This window comes from Monomorium pharaonis, chromosome 7 (genome assembly GCF_013373865.1).
Source record: "Monomorium pharaonis isolate MP-MQ-018 chromosome 7, ASM1337386v2, whole genome shotgun sequence".
Taxonomy (NCBI): domain Eukaryota; kingdom Metazoa; phylum Arthropoda; class Insecta; order Hymenoptera; family Formicidae; genus Monomorium; species Monomorium pharaonis.
Window position 1 is genome coordinate 17,714,600 of NC_050473.1, and position 14,836 is coordinate 17,729,435.

Consider the following 14,836-nt stretch of genomic DNA (forward strand, 5'->3'; position numbering starts at 1 on the left):
AAGACTAATCTTGGCAAAAAAAATGATACCAACGGCGGATTTGTAAGGGCGAACACTTAAAAAAAAAAAATGGAACAGCCCGATGTGACACAGTTCTGAATCCTCCGTCGGCAAGCAGCCCTGATGCGTCTCTTATTATTCGCTTTTTGAGTATTACGAGGATCCCCCGAGGCGAAAGGATCGGCAACAATTTTGTTTTCGTTCGTTTTTTTTTTCTCTTGCAGTTTCCCGCAAAATGTTTTTCAGCTTTGAGAAAAGTATATATTCGCCTCGCGAAACTCTCCCTCTTGAAAGTTCGCGTGATTTTACGAAACTGTCGCGAGCCATAGAATTCCACCGGTGCAGTAAATCGGCGAGTCGCAAAAGGGTCAGGCTTTCAAGCTTTAATTGAGCCATTAAAGTCGCAATAAGAAGGCCTGCCTGATCAAACGGACGCCATTATCGAACCGGAAAAAATCCGAAGGAGTAATCACTGGCCGTGATTCAAGAATATAATCCTATTATTCCCGAAAAGCAATATAATGATGACGGAGGAAGAAGATGCGCTGTCTTCCTGCAAGCGATTTCTTTTGCATTATTCTTTTAACGACGGTCTCAGATTTAAGAAAAAAAAAATTCAACAAAATCTTCTCATTAACTATATCGAGTATCTTACCGAAGACATTACCGGTGCAGACTTTCGAAATAATTAAAAGATTTTCCTCAATTCGCGCGTAACGCTAGACGATGTATTTCGAAGACGCGATTGTCACCTAAGTGAAGCTAAAGCGATGGTTTATGGGACGCGCGCGAGACTGGCGCACACCTCGACAACCTGCTCCCAGCCACCATGAGAAGATAATTAATCGAGTTGTTCAATTAGGCTAGAACCCGTTGTTGTTTGATATCAGCATCGACGCAACAGACGCTGCGGTCGTCGCGTGGTCGGTCGAGAGCTACAAAAACTGTATAACGCGATAATCAGAGTCGACGGCTGGCTACGTTATAGGCGAAAAATTGTGCAAAAATTTTCAGCGACACCGACAACTAATTTACTGCACATAAACAGCCACTTTTACGTCAATATAATTATACGTATTTTAGAATTCAGAATTCTGCACGACCATGTAAACAGAATGTAACGAGATGAAGAAAACGAATAAATGTAAATGTCAATCGATCAATTTTGCCGATATATTTTTATGAAATTGTTTATCAATTAATATATTAAATTGCCTATGCTATTATATCGTTGTATTTTTATTTTATGTGCACCGTATGTCGTAAAATATAAAAATTTAAATTATTATTTTAACAAAACTGTTGCCACATCCGATCGCCTCGTTTTATCTTCAATCGATTCGACGGAGCTTATCAACCATCGAGCGGGATACGGTTACTTCAACGACAGCGCGAAGATAATTTCTGAGCTCGAGACACGCTGATAAAAAGATAGAGTTACAATTCTTCGCGTGAGCGCACGTGTACGGCTGAATGGATTAAGGTCATAACAACGAGAGAGAGAGAGAGAAGGAAAAGGAAGGCGAATATACACATATGCGAATACAATATGAGCCAAATCCTCGTCTCGCGTTGATCGCGACGAGTACTTTCTCCCGCGTACCGATTTTCACCGGCGAACCGGCCGGCCAATCAGAAAGGAGAATTTGTGGATCACTCGAGGCCCTCGAGCGGAGATCGAACCTCGCCAATCGCGCGCCACTCGTGGACCCCAGGAGTGGCCATCAGTCAGATTGATCCAGGCCACGAGAGAAATCTCTTTCTCTCGAGCCCCTGCAACTCGACATCTTTCCCTCTTCCCCTTCTATTACTCCCTCTGTCTCTCTCTTTCTCTACCTCTATCCTTCTCGTTCTCGAGCTCGTAAAATTAACTCGCGTTTCATTAATTATCTCGCGATATAGGTGCTCTCTTTTCTTTCCGAACAAAAGGCTCCGTCGAATCGCGAGATGTAGACTGTCGATAGCTCGAATCGACGATTGCATCGTCAGCCTGGTGTCTCGAGCCTTCGATCGCATAGCGATTTACTCTATTCTCTTAAGATCAATGACCCTCGCGTCACAGGTGTCCATCTCTCCTCGTTATCGGTACTGTTGTATTCCAAAAGTAGATTTTTTTTATCGGGAGTAATATAAGCCTTCGTTTATCTCGGTATAATTGCGACAAATTCGCTCAGGAATTTGTAACGACGAACGAGCGCGGGAGATGAACACTTGGAACTCGAAGTTCGACTTAAAACTATATAGTTTCCGGCGAACCACTGTTGCTCGACAAAAAATCGCGGGAAATGTATGGCATTTAGAGAGAAAGAGGCGGACTTATGAATCCGTCGAAACGTAATCGAATGAGTTATAACGAGCATTTTAAAATCGTGGTCGCCGTTTCACGTCACGAGTGCGCGCATTCCGAAAAGGAATGCGCCCACCCGGCTCACCTGGAAAGAAAAAAAGATTACATCTACTCGTAATGGAGATTAATGGCGATGTATTTATATATATATGTATGTATATATATATAAGTATAAGAAAGTTCATGCACACCTCAATCTTTCTGCCCTCAACCACGGTGCCGTGTAGCCTCTCACGTGCCCGGTCCGCGTCAGCACTATTTGCGAATGTTACAAAACCGAATCCCTGCATGCAAGGACAGACAAAACAACATGCATTAAACTCAACTTACAGACTGCCAGCGCTCCGCAAAAAGCCGACTGGCTGGGCCGACATTTCGTTTCCGCGCGCGCGTGCACATGTAGCACGCGCGCGCGTAATACATTATATATACTCTCTTTCGTTTACGTACATATAATATATGTACACACAGGGGGAAAGAGGGGGACGAGGAACGGGAAATCGGAGGGGTGTATGTATGTATGAGGGACGCGCTCCAAAGAGGAGCCGTCGGGGCGAGACATCGGGGAGTGAAAAAAAAAAAAAAAGCAGCCCTTCCGTCTCGCGCGCTACGACGATTTCATTTCGCCTGATGCGGTAAAAAGTGCGCGGGCGCGCGCGTTTCTTCCCGTCGCGTTTATAACATTTTTTATACTACTAGCTGTCGCGTGTCCACCAAAATTCGAGAACTGCTTTTAAAATCCGCGAAAAAATTCGCGTCGCGATTCTTCCACGTCGAAGAGACAGAAGTGTTTGTACAGCCTCGACCTTCCTCGATCATTCGAATTCGGGTTTTACGAGGCGCGCGAATTCGCCGTGAAAACTGAGTATCGAACGAGGGATCGATCCCTGGTCTTCTCATCGGGGACCAGACGGAAGACGCGGAGAGCTCGATTCTTCCGTTCCGCCGCGGGCAACACCGGGCCAGCTCCTTTGTGCTTCACTCTTTCTCTTTAAACCCTTCCATCGCCCTCAGCCCTGTCGGCGTACCTCCTCCGAGAGAGCCGGTCCTATTTATTTCTTTGACGCACAATAGTAGTCTCTCCCTCTCCCCCCCCCCCCCTCACCGGATTGTTATGTATCGCGAGACACGCTAATTAATTCCTGAGGCTCCCTCGAGAAGCGACGGAGCGACAGAAGCCTCCGAGGATATTCCGCTTTTTGTTTTTTTTTTCCTCCCTCCCTCCCTCCCTCCCTTTTCGCCACCGCCGATCTCGCGCTCCTTTATTCCGCTATCGCAAGAGCTGAAATGAATAACTATCCATTTATTTATTCGTATCCTGTAATCCGCGCTTCATTATTTCAAAGCTTCAAGACAAAATTCTAAGAACGCTTGATGTTATCACGGGAACAACAATCGAATTTTCGGGATAGGAAAAAAAAAGAAAATTATTTTTTTAGAACGCTCTAAAAATGAATCGCGTGATGATAGCCCGGATCTTGCCATGTTAAAATTATAATGTGTATAAAGAAAGTAAATTAATGAATAAATCTAACTAACAGTAACACTGAGATGTCTCGATCCTCGCGGCAATTCAAATGAAAAGCTTACAATTGACGGCCGGTTTTTCCAAGGGCCAAGGGCTTGAAAGGGTTAAGAGTCGCTCTTAGAATGGACTCGCGGGGGGACTTTTCGCACGACAAAGTTCCTCGTTATTTCAGGGGATGGGGGACACACTTTTTTCGAAATGTCGACGACCAGGGGGTCTGCGAGCGCCTCATACTGCTTACGGAGACGCACCAAACAACGTGCAACAAATAAGTAAATATAAAAATCATGGTAAGAAATCATGGTCATGGTCACATTAATCATCTCATTATCATATCATATCATATCGTATCATGTCATATCACGGTCATCGTCATATCATTAAAGACTCTTGCTTGTATCGAGAGGTGCGTGTATGGGGAAAAAGAAGTAGAAATTAAACCAAAAAAATTAACTGGAGGGATACAGAGAGTTTTGAGGGGGAACATAGAGAACAGGGCAAGGGTAAACCGTGTCGTGTGTGAATGTGTGTATTTGTGAGTGTGTCATCGTCCCGCGTGTACGCGCGCGTGTATTTTCCCCGTCGACGCTGAGAAGTGATAAAGGACGACGGGAAATCGAGCGGGAGGCGTAAAAAGATTAGAATCGCGATCGTTGTCGAGAAGGGGTGGGCGTCTTTCTTTCCTCCCCTCCACGCTCTCTCTTTCTCGATTCGGAATATACACGCGGCGATATCGCGCGGCGTATATGAATGGAGGAACTTCCTCGAGAGAAGGAGAGAGAGAGAGAGGATCGATATTCACGGCACGCTCTCACGCATCGCGATTGCACGCTATCTCGCGCCGCGGAGAACGCGGAGTTCCGCGCGAAGGAAGAGCACGATCGATTGCGCTGCCAAGAGGTGTCCGTTCGCTTCGAGCGCGCAGTCAAGTTTTCCCCCTAACCACCCCCGTAGATATCGCCCCGCGATAACCCGCTGTCGACTCAGTTGAACGTTATCGCGGCGCAAGTTCTCTTTCTCTCTCTCTCTCTCTCTCTTCTCCGCCTCCCTTTCGCATTCACGAAGTCGCCGGAATAATATCGAAGACGTGAGTGCACGTCGACCGTCATCGTTACTCTGACCTCGTTATTAACACTTTCGCAATACCTGAGAGGGCTGCTATATACACGTTATCGTGGAGCCGAATAAACTGAAGCACCCTGAAACTGCCATCGAATTCTACCAAAAAGCTGACGATCCAAACTTAAAAGAATATTCTGATTTAGAATACTAGAAAACGTATTTTTCTCATATTTGTTAACGAAAAGATTACTAGAATAGGCTTTTAAAACTGTGTACATGTATTTATTTTTAATCTAGTGAACAATATATTGTTAAAACAAAATTCATGTATTTCTTAAAGCGAAAAATTAAAATATATGTATGCTTGCAGAAATAATATAAAGGATAAATAATTTCGAAATTTTTTCAAATATATGTAGTAACATCAAAGAAAAAAAATTAAAACTTTACAAAAAAATGATCCATTTTTGGTAATAACAAAAGTTTTGCACATTGATTGCAGTTTATGTAATAAAGAAACACTTTATATCAAAGTTTATTAAAGATTTTTTAATAAGGCAAATTTTAGGGGAACGCAGTTGTAAAACGATATTTCAAGAAAAAGCAATTTCGAAGTTTATTCCTATTTTTCATACGTATAATATATATAAACAATATTTTTTCATCTAATATATCTACAGACATTTTTAAGACTTTAAACATAAATAAATGTAAAACAATTTTTTCTTTATTTTCAGGCCAAAGTAACTTCTAGATCAGAATAGCCCCTTGATATAATATCGAGGTCTTTGTTCATCGAAACACTTATTATAAAAGAAACTTTTACCAAAGTGTATGACAAACATAAAATAAAGAAGAAAATGAAATCCAGTAAATATCTCCTAACCTTTGCCAATCCATACTCGTAAAAATGAGGAAATGGTTCTCATAACACGTGAAAACACGTGAACGACTTTCTAGCCTTTTAGAAAAAATCCGAATGCGTATAGATAGACGTGAGCAATCACGATAGTGCAGAGAAAGAACGATCGTGATTGATTGCGCTGTCACGAATGTCAATTTTAACGGCCTTTCTTGGGATAACGTCACATCGATCTTATCATGACTTATGCCATTCCTATTAAATACGATCAGTTCTCCACTTCTGAACAAAGAAACCAAAGTTTAGTTTCTCCTACACTGAGAGAAAAAAATTGTTGCAATTATCATAAATTAACTATAATTTATAGTCATTTTCAATACATATTTACAGTGGTTTAATCATGTAAATTGTAGTTATTAATTATTATTAGTAAGCAAATAGTAAAAAACATTTATTTTCAGTAAAATTGTAATTTCTTTATATTAACTACATATAAATATTTCTTTTATTTTAACTATCCATATCTTAATATCTTACCATATTATTACTTGAAATTATTATAATTTAGAGTAAAATTTTTTTCATATGTAGCTGGTAAACGTAAGGTTATTGCTATCATTACAACAGCGATAACTATAAGAAAATGGAGTTTTTAACCATAATTATTTTATCATACAATTAAAATCACAAATATCAAACACTTTTCATTCAGTGTAACAACAGACGGAAATTGCTACACAACCATCGATCTCGCTGGGCGTCATTATAAAATATCGCGTGAATTCCGCGGTATTTTACGGCGCGATTTCGCCCCGAATGTGCGGCACCGAAATCGGAGGTGCTTTTATCGTTAAAAGGATTAATTGAAGTTCAGACTGGAGCAAGCTAACAGAATGGCTTCTTCGTCAGCGGGTGAAAAAGGACGGCAGGATAATCGAGTTCGCCGCGCCGTGCGGCGCCATCCGTTTCGCTCTCTTCGGTTCGTGAAGCTGTTGCCGGGAATGGCTACGAGCCGCGGCTGTTACCGCGAAAAATCGCATTAAAGCCAAATCAAATATGGCCCCCGGGCATACAGCCGGCCGGGACGAAGCGCGAAGTTTTCTAATCAGGGCCGAAGGATACCGCTTCGAAATGCCGTGGAAAATCCGATTTATGAGTCGGACGTGGCTGGACTGGAGTTAAACCCGCGCGAAGGTCTGCCCCGCGATATTTTAAAGGCGTCAGTTTAATCTGGCGTCTCTCTGCCCTTAATAATCCGCATCACCGAGCAGCTTGCGATAGCGCCCTCGTCTCCGTGATCGATGTTTGCCACTCGAGTAAACGGACGTGAATAGACGTAAAGAAACGACGGGGATGATTTTTACGAGAATCACGTGATGAACGGCCTTTCGGCAATTTTGAGAATCTATCGGATCAATAAATTGCGAGCGTTCAACAATTTCGTTAGCAATTGCCACGAACGCACAATCAAGTTACAGTTGGAGGAGTCTCTCTCGTTAAGGCTAACGCAATCCGGGTGCGACAATATGTCAATTATCGTCGAACGAAAGGGACTGGCGCCTCAAAGAGTTAACTAGAGCCAAACGGACAAGAAATACACAGGGGATTTCCTTTGTAACCGGAAATGAACGTCGCAGAACAACAGACCGGCGCGAATAATTAACAATATGGTCAACAAAGTGCGCAAAGGCGTTGATATGCCCAGCTTTTTCGGCGACTATCACTTTAACCAAGAGTGTTACCCTGCCTGTAATTACGACATGAATCTGCATTTTCTATCGAGATTATTAACGTCAAGTATACGTAAAAAAAACACAATGTTATATTGTTATACCGCAGAACAGTGGTGTGTAAAATCAATTGTTGAATATAGAAGTTGCAAACGATTCAGATGAACGCATCAAAGTCTTGCGCGATTTGTTAGATTTTTTTTTTAAACTTAAAAAGTCAAAAAGTCGTATCTCAATTTGTCTCAAGTTTCTATTCTTACAATTTCAATTTTGTCTTCTCTATGTATGTAATTTAGAAATACCTTTGATATTCCGTCAAATTATTTTCTCATACTGAAATATTTTTAAAACAATGCTTATCACCACGTTTTCGTGATGTTGTAATAAAATTGCGATGCGCAATGCGCAACTTCTGTCGCGTTGTTTTTCGCAATGCTGCAGGTTTCAACCGGCGGTGACACGGCTGTGAGATAACAATTCGCTCGGGAAATTACTGTAATGTCAATGATCGGCGAACGCGTCGATATTTTTAGGACTCGAGAGCAAAGATACAACGCGGATCGCGGGAAATTTACCGCAGCTGAATTTATTTGCATACTCGATGCATACGCAACGACTTTTTCATTGCGCGGCCATGAATTTATTTCGGAATGTTAACAGTTCCGCAAAGCGCGTCGCTGCTGAATTCGACCATCTCTCGTTTTGGCAAAAAAAAAAAAGAAAAATATATAATATTCAAAGCATTATGTCTTATTATAGATATTGCAACATATTTTATTATCATAATATTCACTTTCCGTAAGAAAAATTTATAATCTAAATTTTTGCGATGCATTATCTAGCGTTGCAAATAGATCTCGTCGCATTCAGTATTTAAATTCTACTGATTGTTTTATTGAATTTGGAAACACTGAATTTAAACTTGAAAGAGCAATGTACGATAAATATTCGATTAAAGTTTCATTTACATCGATATCATGAAGTAACTGAAAATTCGTTATCAGAAAATTCATAATTTGTATGGAGATCAGGTATTACCTCCTTAACGAAGTTTCATTTTTAAGAATTTTTCTTCAATAATAAAGGCAATTTTTTAATTTTACAAGAAAAACTATCGCGCTTACATAAAAATGCCACTATAACAGACAAGCTCTCATATTTTTCATAATTTATTTATAAACACGTTTCATCTTGATTGTAATCAATAGCGAATTAATTATTCATAACCGTCGCGTCGACACGAAACAAAATTGCATGAAAGCTTTATAAAAATTTATTTCCGCGATCGGCAGGGGAGAAATATTTTTACTCGGAAACGGCCAACGTGAGAGAGACGCGCGTCATAATTTATAGGACACGTAACTTCGCTCGCAATCCCGAATCGAAGAGGATGGTGCTGCATGCGAAGCATATCGGCGCGGTAGATCTCTCGTCGATATACCCCCCTCTTTTTTCTTTTTTCAACGATAATTTTTCACGAAGCATCGCGAGCTAGAACCGATAGTGGGTGCGGCTCGTACTCGGCTACGTATTTCAAACCCCGCGGCGCTCTCGTGACGAGGAGATCGCGATGCCGGGCGAAAACTTCCTCAGCCGTCTTATCGGGCTACGGAAAATTGCGACTGGCGTGCACGACGCCGCGGATACTATACGTGGAGCGTGGCACATCGGGCAATTAATCCACCGCGAATTCTACCTTAAGTGAGCGGTACGACTGAAACGTACGTACGTTCCTACTTCCGCTGACGTAACGCGTCAATCGTTTCGCGAAACGCGCTACGAAGAAATCGCGTCCTTCAAAGTCGCAGCCGGGACCTTCGACGTGCATACGGTGCACAATTTTGAGCTTTCATGCAACGTGACGATTAGACGTAATTACGATGGTGTAATAATTGTAAGCTCTGAAGAGAAGTAAGCCCCTCCTATACCATCCCCGACTACAACGAGAACTAATTTATCAGATAAAATAACCGGCGCTGCAGAGTGTGCAATAAATAATTGTTAACACTTAATGTTGAAATATAAATACGCAACCGGCGAAAGAAAAAAGTTGGTAGAAGCAATGACTATACTCGAGGACTATTTCGAGTCGAATAATACGCTCTCTCTAGAAAAAGATTTATTCCCATTGTGGTGCAACGTCGCTCGCGGAATTCGCAGAAGCTACACGCGGGGGGTTTTCGATCTCGCCCGGCTCGATTTTCAGCCGCCTCGGAATCGTTTCGCTTTCAGGGTGGCCTGCTTGGCGGAAGCCGCACGTTCGCCATTAATCAGGAGCCTCTATCAAGGAGGCCACGGCTTTCTTGCACGGCTGTTTAGAGCCGACAACTAGAGCCGGGCCACGTTATACACACGCAGCGAGCGCCCGCCGCGGAAACGACCGATACGACCCGGCTATAATTATTATGCCCCCGCGAGATCGTCATCTCACACGCCACGTTGCGGTGCGCAACGCGAAATTAATATACCTGCAAATTCTGCGGCGAGCTTTTATCTCGCGTCGCGCGACTCTATTTTCAAGAGCTATCACATCTCGCTCGTTTAAAAAAAAAAAAATTGCACAGACTGATACGCGTCCCGCACGTCAAAGATAAAGAAACACAGGGGACGCAACGCTGAGTTACATTTTACATTAAATTTCCGTTCGTCATTAGTTTCCCGTCGTTAGTCGCGTCTATAATACATCATTACGTCGTTGACGCGATTTGACGTAATTTGCAGTCCATAATCAAGTTAAACAAATCAATAAACGGAAAATGGCATTCAGCCATCAGCGGGCGCAACGCGAAATATAAATGACATTCGCTGTCTTGCAAACAGGAAGCGATATATTAATTAAGCGCAGAGAGCGCGGGAAAATTGCTCATTAATCAGTCTGTAACAATGAAGTTTCCTCGCCCGGCGCGACAAAATATGTTGCAGTTGCGAGTACAAGGCCGGCGAGAGACCGCGGGGACAAAAGGCGCGCAACGCGGTCGATTGATTTACACGCGGAACGGCCGCGGTGACGCGGTTGAAACCTGCGGGAACGAGCGCTGAAATTTCCGCTCGGTGGAAAGCACTTGCGATGTCAAAAGGACCCCCGCATTCGGCGGTCCTTGCGGTAGTCGCGCGTGTTTAACGACTTGTCGTCGCGAGAACATGCATGGCGCGCGTAATGGCGCCGCCGATGCACTCGGCGGGATCTCATCATCCCCGTGTATAATTAATTCGTCGCGTTCAGTCTATTCTTGGCGCTTGCATCCGCCAGGCTCTTCTCCCGCGGATTCGCACGTATACGTTTGTGTGGAAAAAAAGGTCGGAAAAAAAAATCGAGGAAACCTCTATCAAGTTGCTCCCGTGTCCTACATATTTTAATTCCCCGCGCGCGAACGCGTGAAAAATATATTTCAAAAGTGCACAAAACTATTTGACGCGAAAATTAATCTCTTCATTGAAAATGTTCACACAATGGAGTAAAAAGGGTGCACATGTCGATTTTATGTATTGAACATTGAAGGTTTAATTACGGTAAATAAAACATCGCCGCGATATTTTATCCGTTTTGTTCGCGTAAAAAAAAAAAGGTCGAGACCAAAAGAGGCAATTTGGCGAAATAGCAAAATTCTGTATTGCATTATTATTATTATTATTATTATTATTATTTCGTCGCGCGGGAATTTTTGGCAATAAACACAGCGGAGGATTTGAGCGCAGACGACAGGGCGCGATTTGGGGCCAACAATTTATTTCGCGAATCAGCTTTTCGGCCACGTGGAACGCAGCGCCCGTGATGATTTAGGGTTTACATGGCAGAGGGAACGCGACGATCAAGCGGCAGACGGGGGGGGGCAATGCGGACGATACGGTCTCGCAAAGCCGTAAGCGAGGGACATGAGCGCGTGTCTCGGCCGGCGCCATTAATACGGTCCACTGTACGATCGATCGGGGCTCGCGCGTACAACCGCCCGATCATCTCGGGTGAAACGTTTGTCAAGGAATAAAAGACAAATGTCGTTAATGAAAATCGGATGTCGTCGCAGCTGGGGGGAGAGGCGCGATTAAGAATTATTTCTCTTTTTTTTTTTGCGCGCGCGCGAAGAGGTCTTAGGGTGTCGAACGAGAAGACGAGGTAATGGAGCACTCGAGCGCAATTTGCACCTTTTTGATTAAGAAGCGTTCCTCCTCCTTCTTCTCCCGCGTCCCTCGTGTTCCCCGTCGTGAAAATTCTGTCGTTAGAACGAGGGATCGCGCGCGTTTGTTTGCTTTTATCACCGGCGCCCGTAACAATAAGGTCGCCGTCAAGCTCTTATCGGCTCTCGGGCTTAACGACGCGCGTTTCGTTACGAATATTTTTACGGCCCATATTCTCGCGAGTTACGAGAAAGTGTTTCCTGCGAAGCATATCGAAAATCGGGAGGGGCTCGCGTAAAAAAAAAAATCTTATTTTGCGATTTGACTCTACTTTCGGCGAAAAATAAAGCGATTCGAGGTCGGCGAATCGGCGATCTTTCAAACGAACGAATAATGCCGCGACTGTCATACGATAAATAATATCTTTACAAAAAAAAAAATAATAATTAGAGCAAAAGTTGTGGAAGAAAATATCAGCAAAAATATTAATATTCTTGCTTATTTATAAAACAATGGTATTTTTGTTTATATTTCATTTAACTTCTTTGAAAAATTTAATAATTTCAAATTTCAGCATAATATTACTTCAATAATAGTCATTTAAAAAGCACAATATAATAGTAGTGTTAAATTAATATTGTTATCTTCTACTCGATACTTTTTTCCTCTTAACTTATGAAAATACATTTTTCTTGATAAAACTGTATAAAATTCTTCTTGTAAACAAATTATATTCCTCCAACGCTATATAATCTCATTTCAGTATTTAATATTTCGAAAAAGCATTCTAAAAACAAGATATTTTTAAGTAGCAAAAAACCCAGAGGATTTCGCTTATAATTAAAATCGAGACAGGTACGTGCGATAAAATCGCGTTTTCCAGGTCGGAGAAACGCGCAGTCGCTACAAGGATTACGATATTCTAAGCGTTGCCACACTCCGATCGGACTTAATTACCGCTCTCCGTGATACGATTTTCTTTTATACATCAATAATTTATACGGCGTACAGCGACTTTCCCTAATGGCAAAATCGAAGCCAACTCCGGCTTATCCGATTAAAACGGCGCTATCGGGCGAACGATCGTGACGCGCAAGAATAGGAAATGCTGTCGAGTGGATGCCAGAAGGAGATCCATATTACGCATCTATCAGTATTAACGGTATTAACTCGCAATGTCGGAATGTAATTGGTTCTAAATTACACGCCTCGAACCGTGCGCGAGTACAAAGTTCTCGCGCCGATATACTCGCGCGCGACGTGGTAAAGAAGACGCCAGGCGAGGCGGATGCAATCCCCAGAATGACTAATTGCTCCTCCGCGGCTGTGATTAATTACCGCACCTGCCGTAATATAGCAGTGAGGTTTAATTGCGACGGACGTAAAGTAACCGCCCCCCCCTCCCCCACCCCCAGATAGCGTGTCTCTCCTTTTTCTCTCTCTTTTACGCGACGCTCGGAGAAGTGTGATATTGACGTCCTCGCGGAGATTTATATTTTTCCGGGAAATTGTTACGCTCGACTCGTCGGCAATTAAGAAAAAAAAGCGCAAAACACGCGGATAAAAAAGCGCAAGGAAAGAAGGAAGAGGGGGGTGTGTTCATTCAAACGCGAAGATTTTCATCCCAAGCGGAAATAATCGTAATCGGCGATTCAAGAACGCGTTACGTTCGCGAGAACCAATTACTCTATTCGATTATTCCGATTCATCGAAGTGTCACAGATTCCATTGTGTAATCTTGCTGGAAGAACATCGCGAAATATCGGCCAGGCACACGTCTCCTCGTTTCTCGGCGCACAGTGCTGCAATCGCAAGACTCACGACTAGAAAGAAAGGTGCGTGCTGGGCCGCAGTAAGTAAAAAAGGCTCATATTTAGCCGGTTCTCGTTACCACGGCGTTACGTTATTTCTACTTACAAAAAAAAAGGGGGGTGATCATTCCGTTAAAAAGGCGGCGGTACTGTCATACGCCCCTGACAAAACTGTGACTGCCCATGCAAGCTTGTATGTGAAAAAATTAAAGGTACAAAAAAAAAAATTAGGAAAGAAAACAAAGGATAGATATAATAAAAATTAACATCCGACACGTGCACGAACTCCAGTTACTCGTGAGAAAGAAGCCTACTTATGTATTAAGTAAGTCCCGCATACACAACTTGCAGCAGCGCTTTGCGATCGTGCCCCGAAGAGAACAATTATCCTCCTCGCTCGCGTTGAGGTAGTCGTGTTAATTATAACCATCGCATTCCTGATGCCCTCGCGATGAGGTTAGTACGCAAAACGGAGACCTTAATCTGTCTACGTTGTAGCTACGGATCGTTAACTGCGAACGAGTGGGCCTTTAAAAGGTGCATCCGCGAATCATGAGGATGCCATTAACGGCGATCGTATAATTAACGACGATACACGTAACGGCGATAAGAATAATGGCAACTGCCGATACCCACGTTTATTACATGTTCAACAAGTAGATCATAGCTCATTAGTGTCGCAATTCAAATAAAAACGGTATGGAATTTAAAGTGAGAACACAATTTCGCGGAGATTTTTGCTTCGCGAATAATTACAGCGAGGAGAAATTATTTCTGGAATTCACGCGACCGACTTCTCCCAACGATAATTATTAACCGGATAATTTTTGACGGGACGAAAGTGGACAGAGGTTTCGTCACCTTTTTTTAAGACCCCTCTTTCTCAATGCGGAGACTGATCTACGCTCGAACTCGACCAACGACCTCTGATGCACAAGTTGCACTATCAAATTGATAACCAGCTACTGGTATGCAAACAAGAAGTGACGACGCCTAAACGACACACCGATATCATTCGATAAACAAAACGTGTACACGTGTGTGTGTGTGTGTGTGTGTGTGTGTGTGTGTGTGTGTGTATCTATCTATGTGTCTATTGTGTGTACGTGTACATGTGTATGTTAAGTACAGTACGTATACACGAGTCAGTGACAGCATATAGCGAGTAACAATAATAATTACCCAATTAATTAACAGTGAGGTGCGAAACATGGCAAGACAGAATATAATAAAAAACGGTATTATTATATATTAACACTACTTCGCGCGCCGACCGGGTGTGAGCGTGCGCGCGCGCGCGCGCGCGCGTGTGTGTGTGTGTGTGTGTGTGTGTGGGTGTTCCAGAAGACAGGTTACACTTCTCAGCGGACAACCAAGTCAAAA

General features: G+C 42.9%; 1 protein-coding gene across 8 annotated transcripts in view; it reads right to left on the bottom strand.

The window, feature by feature from the left end:
- The window catches only part of LOC105830666 (RNA binding protein fox-1 homolog 2), a 284,616-nt gene that overhangs the window by 64,167 nt on the left and 205,613 nt on the right, over positions 1-14,836 (bottom strand). For 7 of the 8 annotated variants that reach the window (XM_036290412.1, XM_012670151.3, XM_036290410.1 and 4 more), the window contains one exon: positions 2,539-2,631. The exons of the other annotated variant lie outside the window; for it this stretch is intronic. In XM_036290412.1, coding sequence (XP_036146305.1) covers positions 2,539-2,631 — 93 coding nt within the window. The remainder of the gene's footprint in view (positions 1-2,538; positions 2,632-14,836) is intronic. 8 annotated transcript variants of the gene reach the window in all.